The 23,960-nt window shown below is 43.4% G+C and overlaps 1 protein-coding gene across 12 annotated transcripts in view; it reads left to right on the forward strand.

Moving 5' to 3' along the window:
- Nucleotides 1–23,960, forward strand: part of MAP4 (microtubule associated protein 4) — a 170,668-nt gene that overhangs the window by 116,330 nt on the left and 30,378 nt on the right. For 5 of the 12 annotated variants that reach the window (XM_082637953.1, XM_082637952.1, XM_082637948.1 and 2 more), the window contains exons 5-9: nucleotides 2,981–3,094; nucleotides 6,111–6,245; nucleotides 7,034–8,065; nucleotides 8,765–8,887; nucleotides 10,508–13,870. In XM_082637953.1, the coding sequence (XP_082494079.1) occupies nucleotides 2,981–3,094; nucleotides 6,111–6,245; nucleotides 7,034–8,065; nucleotides 8,765–8,887; nucleotides 10,508–13,870 (4,767 nt within the window). The remainder of the gene's footprint in view (nucleotides 1–2,980; nucleotides 3,095–6,110; nucleotides 6,246–7,033; nucleotides 8,066–8,764; nucleotides 8,888–10,507; nucleotides 13,871–23,960) is intronic. The other 7 variants (XM_082637954.1, XM_082637955.1, XM_082637945.1 and 4 more) reach the window with 4 other exon arrangements.

Genomic DNA, 23,960 nt, shown 5'->3' on the forward strand with positions numbered 1-23,960 from the left:
TCCTGAGATGGATCCCATTTGGTCATGGTATATAATGAGTTTTATATGCTGGCACATATGTAAACATTTGTTGAGGATTTTTTCCATCCATGTTCAGAAAAGATACTGGTCAGTAGTTTTACTTTCTTGAGATGTCTTTGTCTAGTTTTATATTGGTCTCATACAATGAGTTGGGAAGTATCCTCCTCTCATATTTTTGGAAGTGTTTGTGAAGAACTGATTTTCATGCTTCTTTAAATGTTTGGTAGATTTCATCAGGGAAGCCATCTCAGCCAGGGCGTTTCTTTGTGAGTAGTTTTTAATTACTAATTCAGGGCGATGGCTCCAGTGATCCCCACCTCCTAGTATTCACACCCTTGTGTAGTCACCTTCCACATTGTACCATGCTTGGGCTATGTGACCAATAGAATAGATGGCAGAAATAATGGTATGCCATTTCTAAGATTAGATTACAAAAGACACTACAGTTTCTGTCTTGGTCACACTGGGTTTACTCACCCTGGCGATAGCTGCTGCTGTGGAGAGGCACACGTGGAGAGTCACACGTGGGGAGGAACAGAAGCCTCCAGTTAACAGCCATGTAAGTAAGCCATCATCATGTAGGCAGGTTCTCCAGCCCCAGTCAAGTCTCCAGATGATCGCAGCCCTGGACAGTGCCTTCACTGCAGCCTTGTGAGAAACTGTAGTGGAGGTGGGGAAGAAACAGATTCTGGGAGACTTTTTTTTTTCATTTTATTTATTTATTTTTTGGCTGTGTTGGGTCTTCGTTGCCGCACACGGGCTTTCTCTAGTTGCGGCGAGCGGGGGCTACTCTTTGTTGCGGTGTGTGGGCTTCTCATTGCGGTGGCTTCTCGTTGCGGAGCTCAGGCTTCAGTAGTTGTGGCATGCGGGCTCAGTAGTTGTGGCTCGTGGGCTCTAGAGCGCAGGCTCAGTAGTTGTGGCTCACGGGCTTAGTTGCTCCGTGGCATGTAGGATCTTCCTGGACCAGGGCTCGAACCTGTGTCCCCTGCATTGGCAGGCAGATTCTTATCCACTGCGCCACCAGGGAAGCCCCCTGGGGGACATTTTGAAGGTCAAGTCAGCTGGATTTCCTGACGACTTGGATGTGGTGTATGAAAGAGAGAAATCAAGGATGACTCCAGGGTTTTGGACCAAAAAGATAGAATGCCATCAGAGATGGGAAGACTGTAGGAGGAGTGATTTGGGAAACAGGTTACATTTTGGCTTTATTTTATACATTAAGTGTTGGCAGTTTGATACAGAAGTCAGGAAATAAAGGGGGAGGTAGAGATGACTGGAGATACAAATTTGAGTGTCATCATCTTATAGATGGAATCTTAAACTGTGAGATGGATGAGATCACTAAGAGAGGGAATGTATGTAGGTAGAGAAAGAAAAGGTCTTCCTCTGTCCCGCAACCACTCAGTTCTTTAGTGCTCAGATTAAGTATTTGTCAAGTGAAGACCTTCCTTGACTTGAACTAAAGTATATCCATCTCCTAAATGTTTTCAACCCTGATCTTGTACATCTTTGGGTTTTTAGAGCACACAGGGTCTGCCATATCATATGCACCTAGTAAAATAGTAATGAATAAATCACAGAACTTTGTAGAAATCTTTGATTTTTACATGTGATGTAGCATTCTTCCCCTCCTAATGTGCGAACCATACCACAGTTGTTCTCATTGCTGGTTTAAGTGTCCTGTTTTCCTTCAGCGGAAGTGTGAGAGGCAGAGCAAGCAGCAGGTACCCCAAACCAAGTTAAGACTGGGGAGAATGAAGCTTTCTAATCTGTCTAGATTCTAGCTCCTCTGCTGTTCTGAAGCAGCAGCACTGGGGCCTCCTCCAGCCCCAGCAGTTTCTCAGTTTCCTTTCTGCTCGTTCATATTCTGCAGTGCCACGCTCTCCCCTAAGCCTGAAATCCCTTACTAGAAGAGGGAGGGGCAGCTGCCTCAGAGCCACAGGAATGAACATTCACTTAAAGCCTGGACTTCAGTGCAGCTGCCTCTGACAATGGAAGTGCCTAAAGGGAATTAGCATTCCCTGAGGAACTAGTTAGAAATGCAGATCCTTAGGGCCCAGCAGCGGGTTTTTATAAGCTTTCAGGCTAATTCAGATGTGTGTTGCATTTCAAGATGGCCTCCTTGGAGAGCAGAATTCTTGCTTGGCCTGAATGGCTTTGCTCTTTTTTCATGTAAGAAGGTACAGAGTTTACCTGATGTTTTCAGTGCCTTTACTCATGCCAACTCCTGAGTCTAGAGTTCATTCTTTCCAGGTGCCAGCAGTTCACCTTGTCTCATTCAGACAGGTGTTTTTTTTTGTTTTCTTTTTTTGCGGTACGCGGGCCTCTCACTGTTGTGGCCTCTCCCGTTGCGGAGCGCAGGCTCCGGACGCACAGGCTCAGCGGCCATGGCTCACGGGCCCAGCCGCTCCGCGGCATGTGGGATCTTCCCGGACCGGGGTATGAACCCGCGTCCCCTGCATCGGCAGGCGGACTCTCAACCACTGCGCCACCAGGGAAGCCCTCAGACAGCTTTTGAAATGCAGTTTTCTTCATGCTCTCCACAGGAGGTGAAAATGTCTCTTTTACTTGTTCTGTGTTTTTTTTTTTTTTAATAACCTAAAATGAATGTCTGCTCTGTAAATACATATTGAAAGTTTAATTATATTTGTACTCTCATCTCCTAATATATTATAGACTCGAGCATTAGTTGTAGTTTTAGTTTTATGTATTTGTTGGCTGTCTGATTTAGATAATTAAATCTTAGAGAATATGAGATTATGTATTTTTAACCTGTCACAAATGAATTAATGAATATTTGATTCCCCACCACATTCAATCACATATTATCTCAACATATTTAACTCACTGTTGATGACACACATGTAGCTAATCAGTATTCATCAGAGGATAATAAGGAATGATAATCTTTCTAGTTGTGTTCATTGGGAATGAGTTTTAAATTCCTTCTTTATTCCAGATCCCTTTAAGATGCACCATGATGACAGCCTGGAAGATTTGCTCTTTCTCCCCAGTGGAACAACCAGTGCTTCAGCATCTGCAGAACAAAATGATCCCCTGAAAGACAGTTATGGTATGACTTCTCCAGCTGGATTTATTTCTTAACTCCATCAATTAATTTGGCTTTTCACCCATCACCTTTGAAGTGAATCACTAGGCAAAGTCATGTTTAGGGGCTCTGGCTCTGACAAGGCTCCTTCTAGATTAGTCACAGAGAATTCACAGTTGGGCTGCTCAGGGTCAGCTCACCTCCTCTCATGGGATCTTGAATCCTATATCCTAGGGCCAGGTTCTGTCTCCACATTTTTATTAGTTCATGGCCTTCCGCAAGTTATGTCCTCCCTAAACTTTGGTTTCTTTATAAAATGGGGCCACCACTTGTTCTTACCTTAAAGATGTGGTGTTGATGAGATAAAATTTATGTAAAAGTACTTCGCATAGTTTCTGATACATGGTAAACTAAACGTTAAACAGATCTTAGTTATCAATTAGTAGTTTCCTCATTCCTGGTTTTGTATAACTTGACATGAATATGGCCAAGGTACTGTAGGGCAGGCAAAACTTTACTTCTACCCATCTTTGGTTTTCAGTTGAGACTCTATAGACAGGTTAATAAGAAAAAAAACAAATAGTTTATTAACGCATGCAACATACATCACATGGGAGGAAAGTAACTCAAAGGTGTAGCTTAGAAATTCAGTTTGGGACTTCCCTGGTGGCACAGTGGTTGAGAATCCGCCTGCCAATGCAGGGGACATGGGTTCGAGCCCTGGTCTGGGAAGATCCCACATGCTGCAGAGGAGCTAAGCCCTTGCGCCAGAATCACTGCCCTGCGCTCTAGAGCCTGCGAGCCACAACTACTGAGCCCGTGTGCCACAACTACTGAAGCCCACGGGCCTAGAAGCTCATGCTTCACAAGGAAAAGCCGGCGCACCTCAACGAAGAGTAGCCCCTGCTCGCTGCAACTAGAGAAAGTCCGTGTGCAGCAACGAAGACCCAACACAGTCAAAAATATATAAATAAAAAAACAAAATAAATAAATTTATTTAATAAAAGAAAGAAATTCAGTTTGTGTAGCATCCTCAACAAAGAATATTAAATTTGTAGAGAAATGACAGGATAAAGGAAAGCAATTTTATACTTCCAAGAGTCATACTTCGGGAAGGTAAGTATATGGGAGGGAACTAATGGAGTCAGGTTTGTTTGCATATTCCTTTGGTGCCATGTCTGGCCTGATAAGTGTCTCTTGCCAGTGAAAGGAAAATTTATGTCCTGCCTTTAGGCAAAAAGGGAGGAGCTTTTTCTCAATTTGCTGTTTGCTTAATTGCCTTCAGCTCAAAATTTTTATGTCAAAGGGGCATATTTTGGGGTAACATGTTCTGGTTTCCTTCAGTACCCATCATCAGTAAGTCCCACTTCAAATAATGCGTATAATTTTGTATTTGTAAAGATCCTGGCTAGTAGTTATATGTTTCACTTATGCTTTTCTTTGGCCTGATGATCTCTTGCAAGAGGGATGTTAAATGAGTTGACTTTGATGCTATCCATCTAGTCTCCTGATTTGATTTTGGTTTTGACTCCTGTTTTTTCAGCTCACTACCTAGGCAGTCACTTAGTTGCATTGACTTCTTTCTTTACAGCATCTTTCTTCTCTTCCTTTGTGCTCCCTCTGCTTTACCCCAGTGCAAGCCCCTATCACTTCATACCTAGACCACCTCAGTAGTCACCTATCAGACTTCCTGCTCCCCTTTAAAATTAAATCTGAATATACCTGATCATCTGACTCCCTGTTTTGTATTCATTGTCTCATTTTTATGTTTAAGACCTTAAGACAGTACCCCCCCCACACTTTTTTTTCTTTAAATTCTCTGGTTTTCTGGATTCTTTCTTCTACTGTTTGTTCTAATCCCATTTTCCCTCTCTGGTATACAAGATCTGTTTGAATCAGACTAATCTCATAGTCCCAGAAACATTCTTGTCCTGTTGGCATCCTCGTTCTTTTCTTTGCTCAGTGAGCTCTCCATCCTTGAAATTGACTACTCTCTCCTCTCTTCCTGCTCTTGCTTCTTCTCTGAAGCCTTCTGTGACTGTGCTGGTCTCATGGTTCTTTTGAAATTCTTATAGCATTTAGTCCATACTACACAGTTTACCTTATTTGATATATGTCTGTCTTGCCTCTCTACTAAATTGTAATAATCTTGATGGCAAGGACCAGGCGATACTAAATCCCATGTGATATTAGGTCTGGCAGAGGACAGCATAATAATAATGCTTTTACATCTGTCTAGTTCTTAATAATTTACAAAGCATTTTCACAAAAGTGTCTTCTAATGTTGGAAAGGGTTGTATGTTAATCTCACTGTACAGATGAGGAAACTGATTCACTGTCCCTTACTGTATGTTACATTCTATCAGTTGTGATGTAGGAGCAAGAGCTCATCCTTTGCTATTTTTTATTTATTTATTTTTAAAATATCTTTATTGGAGTATAATTGCTTTACAATGGTGTGTTAATTTCTGCTTTATAACAAAGTGAATCAGCTATACAAATACATATATCCCCATATCTCCTCCCTCTTGCGTCTCCCTCCCACCCTCCCTATTCTTTGGTGTTTCTGAATCTTTGTAAAACATTGTAGAAGGTGGCCAGTCAATGTCAATCAGCAGCGCAACAGCCTAACAATTAGCCAAAACCTGGAGAATGTCAGCGGTTTTTACTTCAAAACTTTCTTGCTTTGTTTCTCGTTGGTCCTTTTGGCCTATGTCTTTTTTTTTTTTTTTTTTTTTTTTTGCAGTACGCGGGCCTCTCACTGCCGTGGCCTCTCCCGCTGCGGAGCACAGGCTCCAGATGCGCAGGCTCAGCGGCCATGGCTCACGGGCCCAGCCACTCCGCGGCATGTGGGATCCTCCCGGAATGGGGCACGAATCTGTGTCCCCCGCATCGGCAGGCGGACCCTCAACCACTGCGCCACCAGGGAAGCCCTGGCCTATGTCTTTATGGCAATATATAAAGCTGGTTTTAAATATCAAATGTCTTTTTTCCCCAATGTTGACTGAGTCTGAAAAATGTATTTGTGTTTCAATATTAGGTGTGTTTCCCTGTGACACATTTGCTCCTGCAGCTGTTGTTCCTCAGGGGTGGTCTGTGGAAGCTCCAAACCCTCCACGTTCAGAATCCTTCATTTCCCCTGAGGCCATTACACAGCCTCTGCAGCCTACAGCAGGTACATTATTAGGATCCCTGTTTATCACTTAATAGTTACAGTATCAATAATCAATATAAAGCATCAGACATTTTTGAGCCTTGTGCAGCAGTATAGGTAGGTAAAATTTTCACAACTGTCACAGATGTTTCTAAACTTAAATTACTGATTTCAAAGCTGGAGGAATTAAGTTGTAGTTGAAATATAACACTTAGGGCCAATGGGCAAAGACAATCCCTCTGTAATTCAGGGCAGATTTAGAACTCTGGGGAGTTTTCTTTTTTTTTTTTTTTTTTTTTTTGCTGTACGCGGGCCTCTCACTGTTGTGGCCTCTCCCGCTGCAGAGCACAGGCTCCGGACGCACAGGCTCAGCGGCCACGGCTCACGGGCCCAGCCGCTCCGCGGCATATGGGATCCTCCCAGACCGGGGCACGAACCCGTATCCCCTGCATCGGCAGGCGGACTCTCAACCACTGCGCCACCAGGGAGGCCCTGGGGAGTTTTCTTGATATCCCACAGGTTCCCTTCCTGACACTAATTGTGTACCTGTGTTGGTTTTTTGGACCTGTGTTTTTTTCTCTCCTTTGCCTTTCCTCCTCCACTCTTTGTTCTGCCAGTATTCTATTCTTCTAAGTATCAGGACTGTCGAAGAGTAGGCACAAATGCATTAAGTGGACAGCTTTTTAGTTATGTTTAGGATGTTATGGTCACAAAAGCCAGATACTCTCATGCCCTAAGAAAGTAAGTTTTGAATGAAGAGCTATGAGCAGACAATGATGGATCCTAAATGTCCAATTTATTTCCCTTAGAGCCTGCTGAGGAGGTAGAAATGGCATCAGCAGAAGAGAGAGCACCAGCAAAAGCATTGGAAATGATGATGGGACTGAAGCCTGCTAACATGGCACCATCTCGAGAGTCAGAGATGGTCCTGGCCAAGGATGTGGCGCCAGCCACAGAAACAGAGGTGGCATTGGCTAAAGACACGGAACCACCTACCGAACCAGATGTGGCCCTGGCCAAGGACATGGAATCATCCATCGAACCAGATATGGCCTTAGTAAAGGACGTGGTACTACCCCTAGAAACAGAGGCAACCCCAGTTAAGGACGATGTATTGCCCACAGAAACAAATGTGTCTTTGGCCAAGGACATGATACTGCCCACAGAAACAGAGGTAACCCCAGCCAAGGACATACTACTGTTCAAAGAAACAGAGAGGACACCACCTGTAAAAATGGATTTGGCCCCAGCTGAGGGCATGATACCACCTACAGACCGAGAGGTGGCCCCACCCAAGGGTGTAGAATCACTTTCAGAAATAGAGGCGCCACTGGATGAGGACGTTGTGTCATCCACAGAAATATCCTCAGCCAAGGAGGTAGCCCTGTCCTCAGAAACAGAGGTGGCCCTGACTGGGGATATGGTACTATCCCCAGAAACAGAGGTGGCCCTAGTCAAGGACATGGCTGCACCTCCAGAAACAGAAGTCACCCCAGTCAAGGACATGGCTCCACCCCCAGAAGTAGAGATGGCCCTGAGCAAGGACGTGGCTCCACCTCAAGAAACAGAGGTGGCCCTGGGCAAGGACGTGGTTTCATCTCCAGAAACAGAGATGGCCCTGGGCAAGAATGTGGCTCTACCCCTACAAACGGAGGTGACCCTGGCCAACAATGTGGCTCCAGCCAAGGATGTTGCAGCATCCTCAGAAGCAGAGGTGGCACCAGTTCCTGTTAAGGACGTGGAAACTGCACGGACACAGGAAGAAACAAGTGAAGATTCCCAGTTAAAATCTCTCCAGGATGAAGGACAGTCAGCTGTACCTCCTCTCATGATTTCAGCAGGTATGGGCTTACACTTACTTGCAGTATTTGTCTACAAGGGTGTAATCTCCAGAAGGGTAAGGGACAAACGTCATGCCAGGTAAAATAAAGACAGTCAGTCACACTGTACTTCGCAAGTCTATACACATTACTGCTCCCCTAAACAGTTCTTTCTCACCTTTACCCTCCTCCAACCGCCAACACCTTCTCCATCCTTGTTCTGTGCTCATCTTCCTGTTTTTCTTATAGATGATTGAAGCAATAAAAGAGAACATTCACAAACTTCCACTCTCTCATCTACCTAACTACTTGTATCTTTATCCATAGACTCTGCCTTCCCTCCTGTTGCCATCAGCAAACAGTCCCTGCTCCTAGTCATGAGGGGCAGCATCTTTGTCTTGCACTAGATCCCGTCTTCTCTTGTCTGCTTACACACATTGCCCTGGCCATTCTCTTTTCTTGCCTCTCACCATGTTTTTCCCCCTTTACATTGGATCATTCCCACCACCATAAAAACATTTGTTATTTTTCCCTTCTTTTAAAAAAAAAAACCCAACCCTCCCAACTCCCCCTTCCAAATGCCACTCCATTTCTCTCCTGCCCTCATAGGAGCATCCCTCATTCCTCAAAAACTGTGTCCGTTTCCAATTTCTGGAAGGTGGAGAAGTAGCTGAAATGGTGCTTCTCTGAAACCTGTGTGGTTTTTGCTTTTACCTTTAGAAGCAGTCACAGCCATGGGCCAAAAGCACAACTTGCCAACAGATGAGGATTCTGTGCCAGAGGAACTAGAGCAAAAGAAACCGTTCAGTAGTCAACCTTCTGAACTTCCTTCAGAGACCTCAGGTATGTCAGGAAAACCAGGTGGCCTGTTTGAAAACGCTTAAACTGGGAAAGATGGGGAGGTGGTGGAAGACATTGTTCCTGGTTATAAGGTGGTGATCAGCAGGACCGTTTACGAAGTCAGCTGTCTTTCTTAAACAGATTTCAGTGAGCTTTATACATTTTTGATGGTAAGCCAGAAGCACGTGCATGTGATTATCAACCTAGTGATTCTCTGCCTCCTTTTCTGTGATTGTGGTGAGATCGTGAACTTGAGGGCAGGGACCAAGATTTACTACACTTGGAATCTCTACTGCTTTGAACACTGTCTAGAACCAAGTGGGAGCTAAATAAATGTATGATTTTTAAAATATTGTTTTAGTGACTCAACATATCATTAAAGATTTCTCAAGTCCTTATTGTGTATACACCATGCTAAGGCACACAGGTACTTAGGCCTGGGTCCTGGTCCTTTTCTAGCCTGCATAGTGAGAGAAGTTCCCAGGCGTGAACTCTGAAACCAAAGATTTATATAATAATTGAATTAAATAGTATTAGAAATGGCACCAAATAGCTGCTGATTAATTGCCAAGTTAAATGTTATAAATGCTGTGGGTTGCTAAAGCCTAGCAATTTTTCAGGAAAAAAAATAATTGGCCTGAGGTATTAAGTAAAGGGTAGGATTTGGAGGACATTGGAGGGATAAAGATAAGGACAGAAGTCACTATTTAAGTATTTTAATATTCTGTGAGGTCATTTATTGCATCAAACTTGACAAGGGTTGTCCTAGACCTGCTCTCACCGGGTCTCTTTCCAGGATCTTGGATCCATACTGCATTCATTGACTTAGAGGCAGGAGGTTGGACTAATTGACTTCCTGAAACTTTTCCAAGGGTGCTCATCCTAATTGTTTTAATTCATTATCCTATACTTGGCATTATGTATATATCTCTGTCTTTTGGGAAGTACCTTTAGCAACAGAACATTGAAATCTAGTACATTTGTGTTTCAAAGTAGGAGGCTCTGGTTCTGAAATAATGTGACTTTTTCTCTGGACAAAATACTAATTCAGTATCTTTTCTTTTTTTCTTTCTTTTTTTTTTAAAAGAAGTATAATTCTGTCCTTCTGGTCTGTTTAACAAGCAATCGGTATAATACTGATAAGTAATTAGTATAATATTGGTGACAGACTCTTAGAATTGTAAAATCATACTCAATCAATTAATCAATGTCACCAAAAAGAGGAGCTTACCATCTTGTTACTATCCTGGGAATTATGTACTTATTAAAAATAATAACAAATATAAATAAGTATCAGAGGAGATTTATAGGCAGTAGGTGCTTATTATACAGATTAGAAGATCTCTGTTTGAATTTCTTTTATCAAGTTTCGAATATTTTGTAAATACATTTTGTAAAAAAAAAGTCTTTACCCAAGATGATGATCTTTGATTTTTGTTAAATATTTACTAATCCCAGTTAAGAGTGAGAAATGTTTTGGAAAAAAACTGTTTTCCTAAATGAATTGGTATGTGGGTTGGTGAAAATAGACTACTTAAATGAGTCACTAAATGGACACTTTCTTAAAGAAACAATAACAAGGGGTTTTCTGTTTGGAATTTTGGCCAACTTCATGTATTGCAGGTACCCTTCCCACACAAGCCAAAAAAGCGTGCAGACCCAGTGATCGCAGGTCCGCCCGGCCCGCCCGGCCCAGGCTTACCAGGGTCCCTCCTGAGCTGCTGGGAGGCTCTTCTCCACGGAAGACTCTTGATCCTGGGCTGGGCCCCTGCCCTTTGTCTGAGTTGGGTTGGGTTTCTGGTTCGTCTTCCTGTGGTGAGCCTGGGAACCAGAGGAAAACTATTCATGGTGACTTCCTTGAACCCCAGAGGGATCTTGGCAGGGAGTCCTGGGATATAGAAAGAACACCAATGATGATGAAGAAAAAAAAGAAGAAACCAAAGCAAAAGAGATACTCTCAGCCCCGGGCTGGGGGACCTTGGGATGATGACAATGCAGATGAGCCTAAAGGTCATCCCTTTGCCACTGACCCACAAAAGTCAGGTGTTCCCCCCAGCCAACCTACCACTGTGGGCACAGAACATGGACTGGTATCCAGAGAAAACTTGAAAAAGGGATGTGAAATTGACTCCAGAGCAGCCAAACTGGTAGCTGAGAACTTTGTTTCACAGGGTCTCAGCATTCCTTTGTGTCCTTTGGAAGAACCCCCGAAAACTGCAGTAAATTCTCAGCCCAAACTGAGAGTAGAGGCAGAGGTGAGAGGTAACAAGTCAGCACCACAGAGCCAAGACAAGAAATTGCTGCAGCAAGATGAGTGCAAACCACAGCCCGCACCCCACCTCAAGACTCCTGTGGATAAAAACCAGACAGTAGGCTCCCTCAATCTGAAAGGACCCCTGACAGAAGTTTTTTCACACAAAGTAGAAATTCCTTTGGAGATCAGACCCAAAGAGGGTTCCTCTCCTGTCTTGGACCAAGAGGCTGTGGGTGGAGTTTCAAAACCCAAAGCAGCAAAAGAACTGCCTAATTCCATACCCACTTTGACAGCAGGTAATCCATTAGTAAGTAGTCTAAAAGAAGGGAATGATGAAAGTAAAATGACTAAACTGCAGAATGACAAACAGAAAGAGTTTTCTGAGGGAGCTGAAGAGGTTAAAGAACTAAAAAAGGAAAGTATTCCCAAGGAAAGACAGGAGAACAGCATCTTTGCTTCTGAGCAGCCGCAGGACATGGTGTTAGCTCAGGTTCCTGGACTAGGGAATGAACCATTTAAGAGAATGGCAGGTGATGGCAAAAGCAGGAAGGGAAAGGGAAGTTCTGGGAAGATGAGAGCAAGTTCTGGGAAGGTGAGAGCAAGGTCTGAGCTGCTGTTGCTTGCGGACAGCCAGAAGGACAGCAGAGCTGTTCTTGTGCCAAGTGAGCCAGCGCCTAAAACGGAAAGAATGGATAAAAGCGAGGAGCTGGGGCTGGGTTCTTCAGAGCAACCAGGGACCGTGGCTGAGCTCACTGAGGCAGTGGTGATGCGGGACCCTAAGGAGATGACTGACCTGAGGGTGGCAGGCACCTTGCAGGCGTTGATTCCTTTGGGAGATGGGTCAGGCATGATTCAGACTTCCGGTGCTAGAACAGAAAGAGGAACTGTAGCCATAGACATGCGTGTCGGCAACCAGAGCGAGGAGGAAAAATGTCCTTGGATGGATCATGAGGCAGCTCCTTGGATTTCTGAAAAGCCTACAAAAAGAGGCAGGGAAGACAAAAACAAAAAGTTTAAAAATAGTTATTCCACACAGCCTGCTAGAATGGAGAGAAAGGAAGAAATCCTCAACCCACCTTTTGTAGGGAAGGGTGGGGGTATTGGTAGTACTCCCCATCAAAACAGAGAATTAGAACTTACTTTCCCCATAAATCATGACCCTTTGTTCTCACGTATATCAGATACACCCACAGTGGAAGGAGTTGACCAAAAGGGTAGAAATGTTGAGGTTAATTCTTCTAAGCTTGGGGCTCTTGGCAGGAACAAAACAAACACAGGCAAGGATTTTGCTGTTACTGAACCAGCTACCAAGGTGACAGATGTGAGCTGCCAAGACCAAATCCAGGGGGCAGGATTTGTTCCTTCAGTACCATCTGAGGAGAATAAGACAGGTGTGGCCAAGGGACATACTGCAGTTGCTGACAAACCAAATAAAAGGAGTAATGATGGAAAAAGCAAAAAGATTAAAAATAGTTTCCCTGAGAAGCACATTCTGGAGAATAAGATAGATGCAACAAAAATACATGTTCCCATGGAAACCATAGGGGACCACAGAATTGAAGGAATGGGCTATGTGGATGAAAATAGAAATATTACATTTACCTGCCCTAGAACACCACCAGGGTTGATGAATAAGACAGTCCCCCTAGAGGCTCAGGAGTCAGCAGCCTGTGAAAAACTGCCCCCTTCTACTTTTCAAGTAGTAAAGGAAAGTGATTCATTTCCAGACACCTTGGCAGAAAGTGGGCAAGAGACAGCTCCAGCCCAGATTTCCAAATTATTAGAGGTAGATAATTGCAGCAAAGTTGGAGTCCCAGATGAAGAAAGACCCAAGGCTCCCTGTGCTGTTGTGCCCTCTATGAGCACAGGAGGAGTTGCCCTAACTCTGACAGCAGCCATAGAAACACTTAACAACCATGGAGTTAGCTGTCTTCAGAATAAAGGTGAGCTTGCTGGTCCCATGAAAAATGAAGCAGGGGTAGACAAAGGGCATGTGATAGGAGAATCTGAGTCAGTGCCCAGTGGTGCATCAAAGCACTCAGTAGAGGAAACCACAGAGCCAGCAGAGGGGCACCTTCTTTCTGGCGTGCTCATAGAAGATCAAAGCCTGGCAGGTGGGGTCAGAGTCCTAGAAGCATGTGCAGATAGCAGTAATTTTCCAACATGTCCAGTAAACAAACAGAAAGAGTCTGAGGAAGGTTCTGCTCCAGTTCCAATTCTTGACCTAATGGGAGACAAAGCACAAAAGCCCAGTTTCTGTGAGGACCAACGTGCTGAAAATAGAGATTCCCAGGGCCCAGATAGTTTGAATAAGGAGGTAGATACGACTCTTTTGCCTCCAGAAAGTGAAAAGGATAAATTGGAAGAAATCAGTCTGGATTCTGAAATCAGAGAAATGGCATGTGTTTCCTTGGCACCACCAGAACTCCAGTCAGGTGTCTTAGATGGCAAAGTTGAAGTGACTCCTTCAAGGGTGGTAGATGAGTTAGTAGTGACTGCTTCCAGGGCTCTTCAACTCCCAGAACCCAAAGACAAGATCTTGGAGACACCTGAGAAAATGACAGAAAAATCTGAACCAAAGGCACTGGGACAAGGGAAGAAGGAAGATAAAAGCAGAGCAGCAGAACCCATGAAAGGCTACATGAGACCCACCAAGTCCCGAGGACTCACTCCACTTTTACCAAAATCTACAGTCCAGGAACGAGAGCGATCCAAGCAACTCAAGTCCAGTGGTATGAACCTGCCGTGGGGAAATGTGTGTGCTTGTGGCTTTTGGTCAGCATCAGAAAGGCAAAGAGCTTGTGCTTGGTTCCATCCAGACTCTAATCATTCTTGTTAACCATTGGTTTGTTGGCATGAAGACCTGTAACTGCTAATTATGTGTTTTCTGCAGCAAAGGCATGCCTTGTGTCCAGCTTGGGAGGCTGGTGACTTGGTTGCATGCCTTTTTACCCAGCACTGAACCTTGACTTTCAGGGGAAGTTGAATTTCAAACAATAAATTGTTTAGCAGAAAGCCTATCACCATCCACAATATTCTTAAATTAAAAAAAAAAAAGTGTGCCTCCTATGTGTAAAGTTTACAGCCAAATTTTAATCATATCATTATTTTGTATAAGGATTCACAAGAGGAAAGAAAACATTTCATGTCCAGCTGTGTGTGGGGGGGGATTTTTCTTTTCCAGTATACATAGGTAACTTGTGCTGGTGGGACTAAATATCCAAATTGCTTTTGGATTGAATGAAAATGAAGCCCTTATGGTAGCCTCCACCCAGATTGGTAGGCACAGACTTTATTTGTGTTTCTAGAAGTGGGAAATGATCTCTCAGTGATGCAGCTCTATCTTTTACCAGTTTGTTGCTTACAGCCATTGGCCCACGGTTTCACAGGGGTTAGAGTTTGGGCATAGCCTGTGTCCATGGAACATAGTCCATATCCATGGGCAAGTCTGTAAAACTTGCCCATATAGGATTCCTCATAATTTTGCCCTTTTTGCCTCTAATCAGTGAAGTAATTGAGAGGAGACTGAGAAGATGATGATTCCTTTAAGATTTAGAAATGTTAAGGTTTTTTTTTCCCCTGAAAAGTATACATCTAATCATGGCCTTTGAGGTTGTTCACAGCCTAAAAATGATGCTATTACTTAATCACTGTTTCCCAGCTTGCATGATGCAGCTACTAACTCCAGAAATGAAAAAACACTGGTTGGCCTTGGTGTAGCCAGTTAGGCTTTTGGAGAGGCTTCATCATGAGATGGTGTTCTGCATGGTATGGACTTGTTTTGGGTAAAGCTTGTGCTATGCATGAATATGTACCCAGTAAGGAACGTGTGTCGTGTGAATAGAGAATGCTAGAAGCTATTATTTGCATAAGACATTCTGATCTTTTCGGTTTTTATCTTCCATTAGCTACCCTGTTGCCAAGGCAGAAAATGATGTTGTATGTAAGGTGCTTTCCAGCTTTCATTAGAGATTCCCAGCCCTCTCTCCAGTTCATTAGTTTTAGGTTCTAGACCAGTTCTTTGGTTTCAGTGGTAATTAAAGGATAACATGTAAGTTTTCTGAAACTTAGGCATCTCTTTTAGCTCAGTATTACTGAAAAATGTAGGAAGAGGATTTATTCTGATTCTTGAGGAGGCAAGCCAGGTGCTGTAGAACTTTTGGGCTCCTACCTTGACCAGGCCACCCTCAGCAACATGTGTTAGGAGTAACCTTGTAGAGTGGCTGAGGAGGGAGTGATGTATCTTGGACAAAATATCTTCTCTAAATTCTATCACACCCCTTCCCTAAAAACAATCTATACTTTTTTTATTTTGGTAGGTAAAATTAAGATTTTCAAAAATTAACTTTTGAATAGGTTAATACATTCACATGGTAGAACAGGATATGCAGTAAAATGTAAGTCTGCCTCCCTCTGTTAACCCCCATCCAAGTTTCCCTCTCCACAAGCAACCAGTGTTAACAATGTCTTACAGTCCTTCCAGACAATTTACGCATAAAGAATCAATGATACATATATTTCCTGATTTTATAAAAGTGAGACATATCATGCATACTGATGTGTACCTTGATTTGTAAGCCTAATTATTTTAGAGCTCTTTACAAATCAGTACAAAGAAAGGGGCCTCAGTCTTTTTAAATAGCTGTATAGTATTTCATTGTATGGAGATACCCTAATGTATTTTACCACTTCTTTATTGATGGATGTGGAGGTGTTTTCCTTTTTTTTCTATTAGAAACAAGGTGCGTAAACTAATCTTGTATATACAGAATGTCATACTTACGTACGTACATACTTATACAAATACATCTGTATAATAAAATGGGGCTCTGGGTTAGAACCTCTGATTTGAAGAATATATGTTTATCTTTTTGGTAGGTGTTGCCAAATTGTTCCTCATAAGGGCACAGAGATGCACCAGAACTATACTCCCACCCTGAGCGTAGACCAGTACCTGTTCCCCTGTACTTTCTCCTACTAGTGTGGTTTTTCTTTTTTGTTAAGGTGTGCCAATCTAATAGGTAAAAAATTATTACTTGGTATAAATGTATTTTGTGTTTTACTTCTTAAATGACTTCCTTTATTATCCAGTTTATAAAAGCCATCCCTGCTCTGAGTTTATAAAAATATTTTAAAATTTTCACATTTTTAATCTTTGATCAGTCTAGAATTTGCTAATTTGTTTCTGTGTGTGTGTGTGTGTATATTTTGTTTATGAAATATGAGATACGATTACTTGGTTGTCTCACTATATTTGTATATTCTGTCTCCCTCTGAAATGCCGCCTTTGTCATGCTCTAAGTAACACAGTGTGACTTAATAATATATTTTAATATCTAATAGGTCTAGCCCCACATGTCACCCTATTTTTCAGAGTTTTCCTGACTATTCTTGCTTGTTTATTATTTCATATGAACTTGACAATTGGCTCATAGGTTTGTGGGGGGAAAATCCAGTCAGTCTTGTTCTTGAAATCACATTAAATGTATAGATTACCCTAGGGAGAGTTGTTGCGTATGTTGAGTTTTTCTGTCCAACATGTAATACATGCCATATTCAGTAACATCACGTGTTCAGGCTTACGTGTCTTAGTCCCTCGCTGGTGTTTTCTTTGTGCAGATCTTGTATGTTTCTTCTCTTTTCTTTGGCCTCACGGCTTGTGGGGTCTTAGTTCCCTGACTAGGGATTGAACCCCCACCCTCGGGAGTGAAAGTGCGGAGTCATAACCACTGGACTGCCAGGGAATTCCCAAGATCTTGTATGTTTCTAATAATGCTTATTCAGAGATGTTCAGAAAGCAGGCGAATGTGCAGATGCAGAGCTTTAGGCAAGCCTGGGCTCTGAGGCAGGGGACTGAGTGCAGTGGGGAGTGCCTGGATTTGTGATAGGGAACTAGGCAGGGTAACCCCTTATGGGTTCATATGGGCTCTGATGTTTCATGCATGACTGGTAATAGACCTGGCCTTGGTAAACTTTATTTTTGTCCCTCACTTCGAATCATTCATGTTAACTCTCCTGTGGTCGGATGGTGTTACCCATGGTTTTCAGTGTTTGGACAGTAAAGATATTATTAGTGGTGTCCATAAAAATAATAGCATCTGCCACCTATTGAGTGAATACTAAGTGTCTAGTTGTCTGTAGATAGGTAGGTGGATAGTCGTGTACACACACACGCACATGCACACACACACACACACACACCAGTACTTTGAAGGATTCTCTCCATTTTACATGTGAGGAAATGGAGGCTCTCCATGTTGAGGTCACACTGATAGTGAAGTGGCAGAAATAGAATTTAAACCCAAGTCTTTCTGACTCTAAGGCCCATGCTTTCCTCATTCTTGCCTCAGAGGAACCTTCCAGAAGTTTTAGGTTCTTAAAAATAAAAAGATGGGGGCCTCCCTGGTGGCGCAGTGGTTGAGAGTCCGCCTGCCGATGCAGGGGATACGGGTTCGTGCCCCGGTCTGGGAGGATCCCATATGCCGCGGAGCGGCTGGGCCCGTGAGCCATGGCCGCTGGGCCTGCGCATCCGGAGCCTGTGCTCCGCAACGGGGGAGGCCACAACAGTGAGAGGCCCGCATACCGCAAAAAGAAAAAAAAAAAAAAAAAAGATGGGGCTTCCCTGGTGGCGCAGTGGTTGAGAGTCCGCCTACCGGTGCAGGGGACATGGGTTCGTGCCCCGGTCTGGGAAGATCCCACATGCTGCGGAGCGGATGGGCCTGTGAGCCATGGCCGCTGAGCCTGCGCGTCCAGAGCCTGTGCCCCGCAATGGGAGAGGCCACAACAGTGAGAGGCCCGCGTACCGCCAAAAAAAAAAAAAAAAAAAGAAAAGAAAGCTAATCAGAGGCTAATTTAGGATTAGAATCTAGGTCTTTTAAGTCTGTCTAGCATTTTATTCTCTAGGCAGAGACTGTGTTTGATTTATTCCTGTGTTCTCCCTACCACCCAGCATAGAGCTTTACTGTATATGATGTCTAATGACAGTTTTTAAATTATAATTGAGTTACCTTTTGCTACGCTTATCTTCTTTGGAAGTAGGGAAAGTGAATATACTGCTAAAGTCTCTTCCAGCTTAATGATTCCTCTCCTGTTATTTTTTCATGTCTAAAGTTTAGGGAAACTTTAGCAGAAGGTTTCTTCACATATTATGCATATTGTTCTAAGTAGGGAACATTGAGATACTTCAGGAAATCTGAGCTCAACTTGTCCGAAAAGGACTTCTTTTGGGACCGTGTGTTTTGTGCAGGGAAGAGCAAGGTTGAAAGGGCGATCCTTACTGGACTCTGGTATATGCGATGGCTCCACAGTAGTCGCTCCCATGGAAGGAAGCCAAGGAGAGCTGTGAGTGGCAGTGCACTTGGCATGTTGTTCTGTGAGAGGGACAGTTATCATGGGTCTCCATAGATAGGCCCTTCCCTTTGCCATAGTGAGAGCCATTTCTCCCTTTTATCTGGCTTCATTTCTTTTTCTTCAGTTTTCTTGAGCCCATCAACAGTCTTCCAGCAGCTGGGAATGTCAGTTTATGGTGGGAAATTCTTTTGGTGTGAAACTTGGAGTAATTTATAAACCTCAAATCCTAACAGTTTCAAGGCCCTTGTACATAAATAAAATATGCTCAGCAGATGAAAAAATCATTTGTAATCTTAGAGCTCACTACAGTCTTACAACTGGAGAAGTGCCCATTTGGTAATATCTTTTTTTTTTTTTAATTTATTTATTTATTTATTTATTTTTGGCTGCGTTGGGTCTTCGTTGCTGCACGCGGGCAGGGGCTACTCTTCGTTGCGGTGTGTGGGCTTCTCATTGCGGTGGCTTCTCTTGTTGTGGAGCTCGGGCTCTAGGCGCGTGGGCACTAGAGCGCAGGCTCCGTAGCTATGGTGTTTGGGCTTAGTTGTTCCGTGGCATGTGGGATCTTCCCGGACCAGGGCTCAAACCCGTGTCCTCTGCATTGGCAGGCGGATTCTTACCCACTGCGCCACATCTTAAATGTAGTGCCATTTGTGAAGTTTCCTAATCGCTTTCTTCCCACTTACCCTCTCATTCTCTGGCTTGTTTTCTTCTTACTAGCTGTATATTAATGAAATTTATTGGGAGATTCTATATGTTCAATAACTAAAAACAGTTATTGTTTATTGAAACTTACTATATGCTCAGCACTCTCTTAAACTCTTAACCCTCAAACAGTTCTGTGCTACTGTTCACCTTATTTGAGCCAGAGCATCTAAATGTTCTGTGAAACAAGTCCAGCAAATATTGGTTGTTCTGCTTTAAAAGGAATTTCTTCCCCTCACACTCCCTCACTTTTACCTTCTGGCTGACAGCACTGGAAGATTAAGAAAGCAAATGGGGCTTGCCTGGTGGTGCAGTGGTTGAGAGTCCCCCTGCCGATGCAGGGGACACGGGTTCGTGCCCCGGTCCGGGAAGATCCCACGTGCCGCGGAGCGGCTGGGCCCGTGAGCCATGGCCGCTGGGCCTGTGCGTCCGGAGCCTGTGCTCTGCAACGAGAGAGGCCACAACAGTGAGAGGCCCGCGTACCACAAAAAAAAAAAAAAAAAAAAAAGAAAGCAAATGAAAAGCAAAAGCAACTTGCTTCTTACTTTTGGTGTTGCAGAAATTTTTACTCCTTTAAAATATGAAGTGGACAGTAGAGGGGACGTCCATGCTTATTTTCACCTGTGACATTGAGTAGGTCATCTCAGCTATAAGCAGATTGAAATTGCTAGTTTTTAAACTGTTCAACAATGATGTAATTTGTATAAGTTTAGACAAAAAGCTGATTGTCATATAAACATTTTCTATTGCTCTGCAGATAGTGAACACTCAACATGATTTGGATTTTTTAATATTTAGTTCATTAATTCATTCAGCAAACACCAGGTAACATTATTCCCACATTCTAAGGGTCAATCAAGAAGCCACAGCTTTTACTCCTCAAGGATTCCAAAGTGGGGAGATAAACACATAAACAGATTATTTTACTCTAGTGAGAGAAGTTCTATAATAGAAGGATGAGCTATATGCCATGGGAATACAGAGCAGAAAGTAAGTCCTCTTAGGAGAGCAAAAGAAAGCTTACTGGAGGAGGTGACATTTGATGGGTCTGGAAGTTTGAAGAGCTGATAAGCAGGGTAAGGCATTCTAGGGGATAGACTGCATAGAGGCATAGTGAAGTGCAAGTGCATGGAATATTTGAGGACTAGCAAACATTTGGGTGTGACTGGTATATACATCATGTGGGGAGCAGGGAGAAACATTCTGAGACAAGATTGGGGAGAAAAGAAGGTAAGCTCTTCAAGGGTCCTGAGAGTCGTGTGTACCTCCATGAGCAGAGGATCTTAAACTTTACACTGGAGGTAATTGGTGGAGGGAGTTGGGCTTTTACCTAGTTTCCTTGCATGAATCTCTTATCTTTTTCAGGGAGGCTATGCTAGGTTCAGTGCTCAAAAGGCCTGGAATTTCCAAGTTGTACTTCTTGGGGGACTTTTCATCTGTAAGCATTTTAATGCTTTTGCCTGTTAAATGACAAAAATAATGCAATTTAGTAATGAGTGTGATGTCCTTTACTTAAGGGAGAACAATCCATGGATTAGGGGAGTACAGCAGACAACAGTGGACCGCTCTTACCGAGGGATTCTGGGCAAGAGCGAGTTTTTTTTTTTTTTTTTTTTTTTTTTTCTTTTTGCGATATGCGGGCCTCTCACTGTTGTGGCCTCTCCCGTTGCGGAGCACAGGCTCCGGATGCGCAGGCCCAGCGGCCATGGCTCACGGGCCCAGCCGCTCCGCGGCATATGGGATCCTCCCAGACCGGGGCACGAACCCGTATCCCCTGCATCGGCAGGCGGACTCTCAACCACTGCGCCACCAGGGAGGCCCAAGAGCGAGTTTTATAGAGCGTTATAAGCGGCAACTGGGAGAAATAGGGCATGACTGGCTAGGAGGCCTGGGGTTTCCTTATAAGGCTAACAGGTCCAATTTTTTAGGGTAAGGTGAGCTAACTGAAGCTGAGTCGTAGGATTGTTTGGTGTGTTTTAGGTTTCCTTGACAGTGAGGTGCTTTCCTTGACAGTGAAGTACAGGCTGACTTAGATTTAGATTTGTGGGCCAAGCCACTGGGGCGGCCTCCATTTTGTGGGTCCTGGTAAATGAATTACCTTTATCAAGGGTCACGTAAATCAGATTACTAGCTTCAGTTTTTTCATTCTGTCTGCCTCCCAACTTTTGAAAGTTAATCAGGAAGAATCACGATTTTCTTGAGTTAAACATGTACTTAAAAATTTTTCTAAGATTTAGTAGAATACGGTTTTGAAATGTTTTTGCATACATGTATATTTATATATAAACAAACATCATTTTCTTCCAGGTAAGAAACTAGATTGCAGCTTCACAGTCTTCAGCTTTTATTAGTAGAGTGTCATCCATCATTGTAATCAGTAGACTTACCGACTTTCATTGTAATGATAATTTATTAGAAATTGTTTCCTGGAGACAGTAACAGGGAACATTTGGTCAATCTGGAAAGTAGTTTTGTTGCCTTGGTAAGTGAAAGAATGCAGAGAAACCAGTTGTGGAGGTATCAAAACCAAGGCCCTGAACAGGTTGAGTACTAGCTCAAGGCACAAGGCAAAAACAGAAACATCTGCCAGTGCATATGCTGAGATCAGAGACCTGCAAGCTGTGCCAGAGCCCTTGGAAGCTTGACAAGTTGTTATACAGTCTGATAAAAGAGAGGTCGCCTTCTGACCGGACACATGGGAGTCCATACACTTTCCTCAGACTCAGACAGAATGGAACTTAAAAACCTTCAGCCCAAAGGACATTCCAAATTGGCACCTGTCTACATGAGTTTAACGATGGGAGAGATCAGGTCAAATGATAGAAGTCCGTGAAAGGAATCCGTCCATTCCTCCTTGAGCAGAACTTTTTTGAGAGCCTACTTAAGCACTGTATCAAGCACTGTGCTGGGCACCTGCATAGCAGAGGTGGACAGGTCTTATTCCTGCCTTCTAGAAGCTTCCAGGAAAGGCACATACAGAAAAGATTATGGTGTAGTTTCCAAATCCTAAGAAGAAGGAGAACAAGTACAGTTCTGTGTAAACATTAAGGATTCAGTTCAGGAGTTGGGGGTCTAGGAGACTTTACAGAGGAGGTGACATTTCTGTGAGTTCTGAATGAGTAGAAGCAGAACCCAGAGGCAAGGAATTCTAGTGGCAGCTGAGCCTAGAATTTAAGTCTTCAGGTTCTTAAGTACATTTCTTTTTACCTGGGCACGCTCAGCTTTCTAAGACTTCATGTAAGTTCCTCATCCGCCAACTTGATAAAATATCACAGTGACTGGGGGGGGGGGGATTGAGTTCCTTGATGCAGCTCTCTCCCATGGGTGAATGTGCATTCCTGAGTGAGATTGTGTTTGTAATTCTGAATTGGACTAGGGCACTGACAGGGTCATCCTCAGGTTTTACTAATTATGCTGTACTAGATTTTTCTCATTGTTTGCCATCCAGGTAGCAGTCACCTCATTGGGAGAGAAATAAACACATTAATTCTTGTTCCGTGTGATCTCTTCCTTGGTACGTGTTGCAAAACAATAGTGTAATCAAACTATAAGCCACTCTGTCCCCTCCCCTCTGTAAAAGCCTCTGGATCTCCACGTTTTCTTAGTGAAGCTGGGGGACCTGCTTGCCCACTCAGAAGCAGCAGTGAAGGGATGCTCACAGCACTGAGCACTGTAACAGGACACCAACATAAATGTAAGTCCACTTGAGAATGGAAAATAGTAGCAGACAATTGCTAAGGAATAAGACACATCTTCCTCATTCTTTGAAAGCCAGAATTTGACCATGTTTTATCACCAAGCCTTTATATACCCAAGACTCATCTCTTATTTTTTCCCGTTACTAATTAGAATCATGACCCTCCTGGCACCACCTTCATTTTTCATTTTATTATACATCCTTCCTTGCTTTTCCTTGGTGAGAGCTTTGCTGTAGAGTAAGGTGACCCTAGTTTCTTGCTAATGAACCTTTATTGTGCTTTCGCATGTATTGCTGCTAAGCTACTTAAGGTCAAGGGGAAGGAGAGGTGTATACGAGTTCATTTAATGTTCAGGACAGAGGTTAAGTTCACATTTTTTCCATCATTGCAACACTGCCACTCCTGACCATGAACATAGCTCTGTGTTAGGTACTGATGCTAATGCAGGAAACATATTAGGGTTGGTTCTTGCGCTCTAGTTGGGAATTGAGAAAATTATGTGAAGGGTATGAATAGCAAGTAGAGAAGTTGAGTAATGGGGACAGAGGCTCCAGTTAAGGAAGCTGTCTTGGGCTGGGCCTTGGTAATCTCTTCACTTTTTTTTTTTTTTTTTTGGCTGCATTGGGTCTTCATTGCTGCACGCAGACTTTCTCTAGTTGTGGCAAGGTGTGTGGGCTTCTCATTCCAATGGCTTCTCTTGTTGCGGAGCACGGGCTCTAGGCACGTGGGCTTCAGTAGTTGTGGCTCGCGGGCTCAGTAATTGTGGCACATGGGCTTAGTTGCTCCGCGGCATGTGGGATCTTCCTGGACCAGGGCTCGAACCTGTGTCCCCTGCATTGGCAGGCGGATTCTTAACCACTGTGCCACCAGGGAAGTCCACCTCTTGTATTCTTGATAGACTATTTCACAATATCCTATGTTACTTCAATTAGTGACTTACAGGCTAGGCAACAAAAATCAGCTTTGTCCAAGGCAGAGTTTTTCCTATCCTTTCAGTGTAACTTTTTTTTCAAGAATTTTCTCTCGTGGGTCCCTCAATCCTGAAAGTACAGTTTGTAAACTCAAAGCTCAG

Source organism: Mesoplodon mirus, assembly GCF_964341445.2.
Source record: "Mesoplodon mirus genome assembly, chromosome: 12".
In the NCBI taxonomy this organism is placed as follows: Eukaryota; Metazoa; Chordata; class Mammalia; order Artiodactyla; family Ziphiidae; genus Mesoplodon; species Mesoplodon mirus.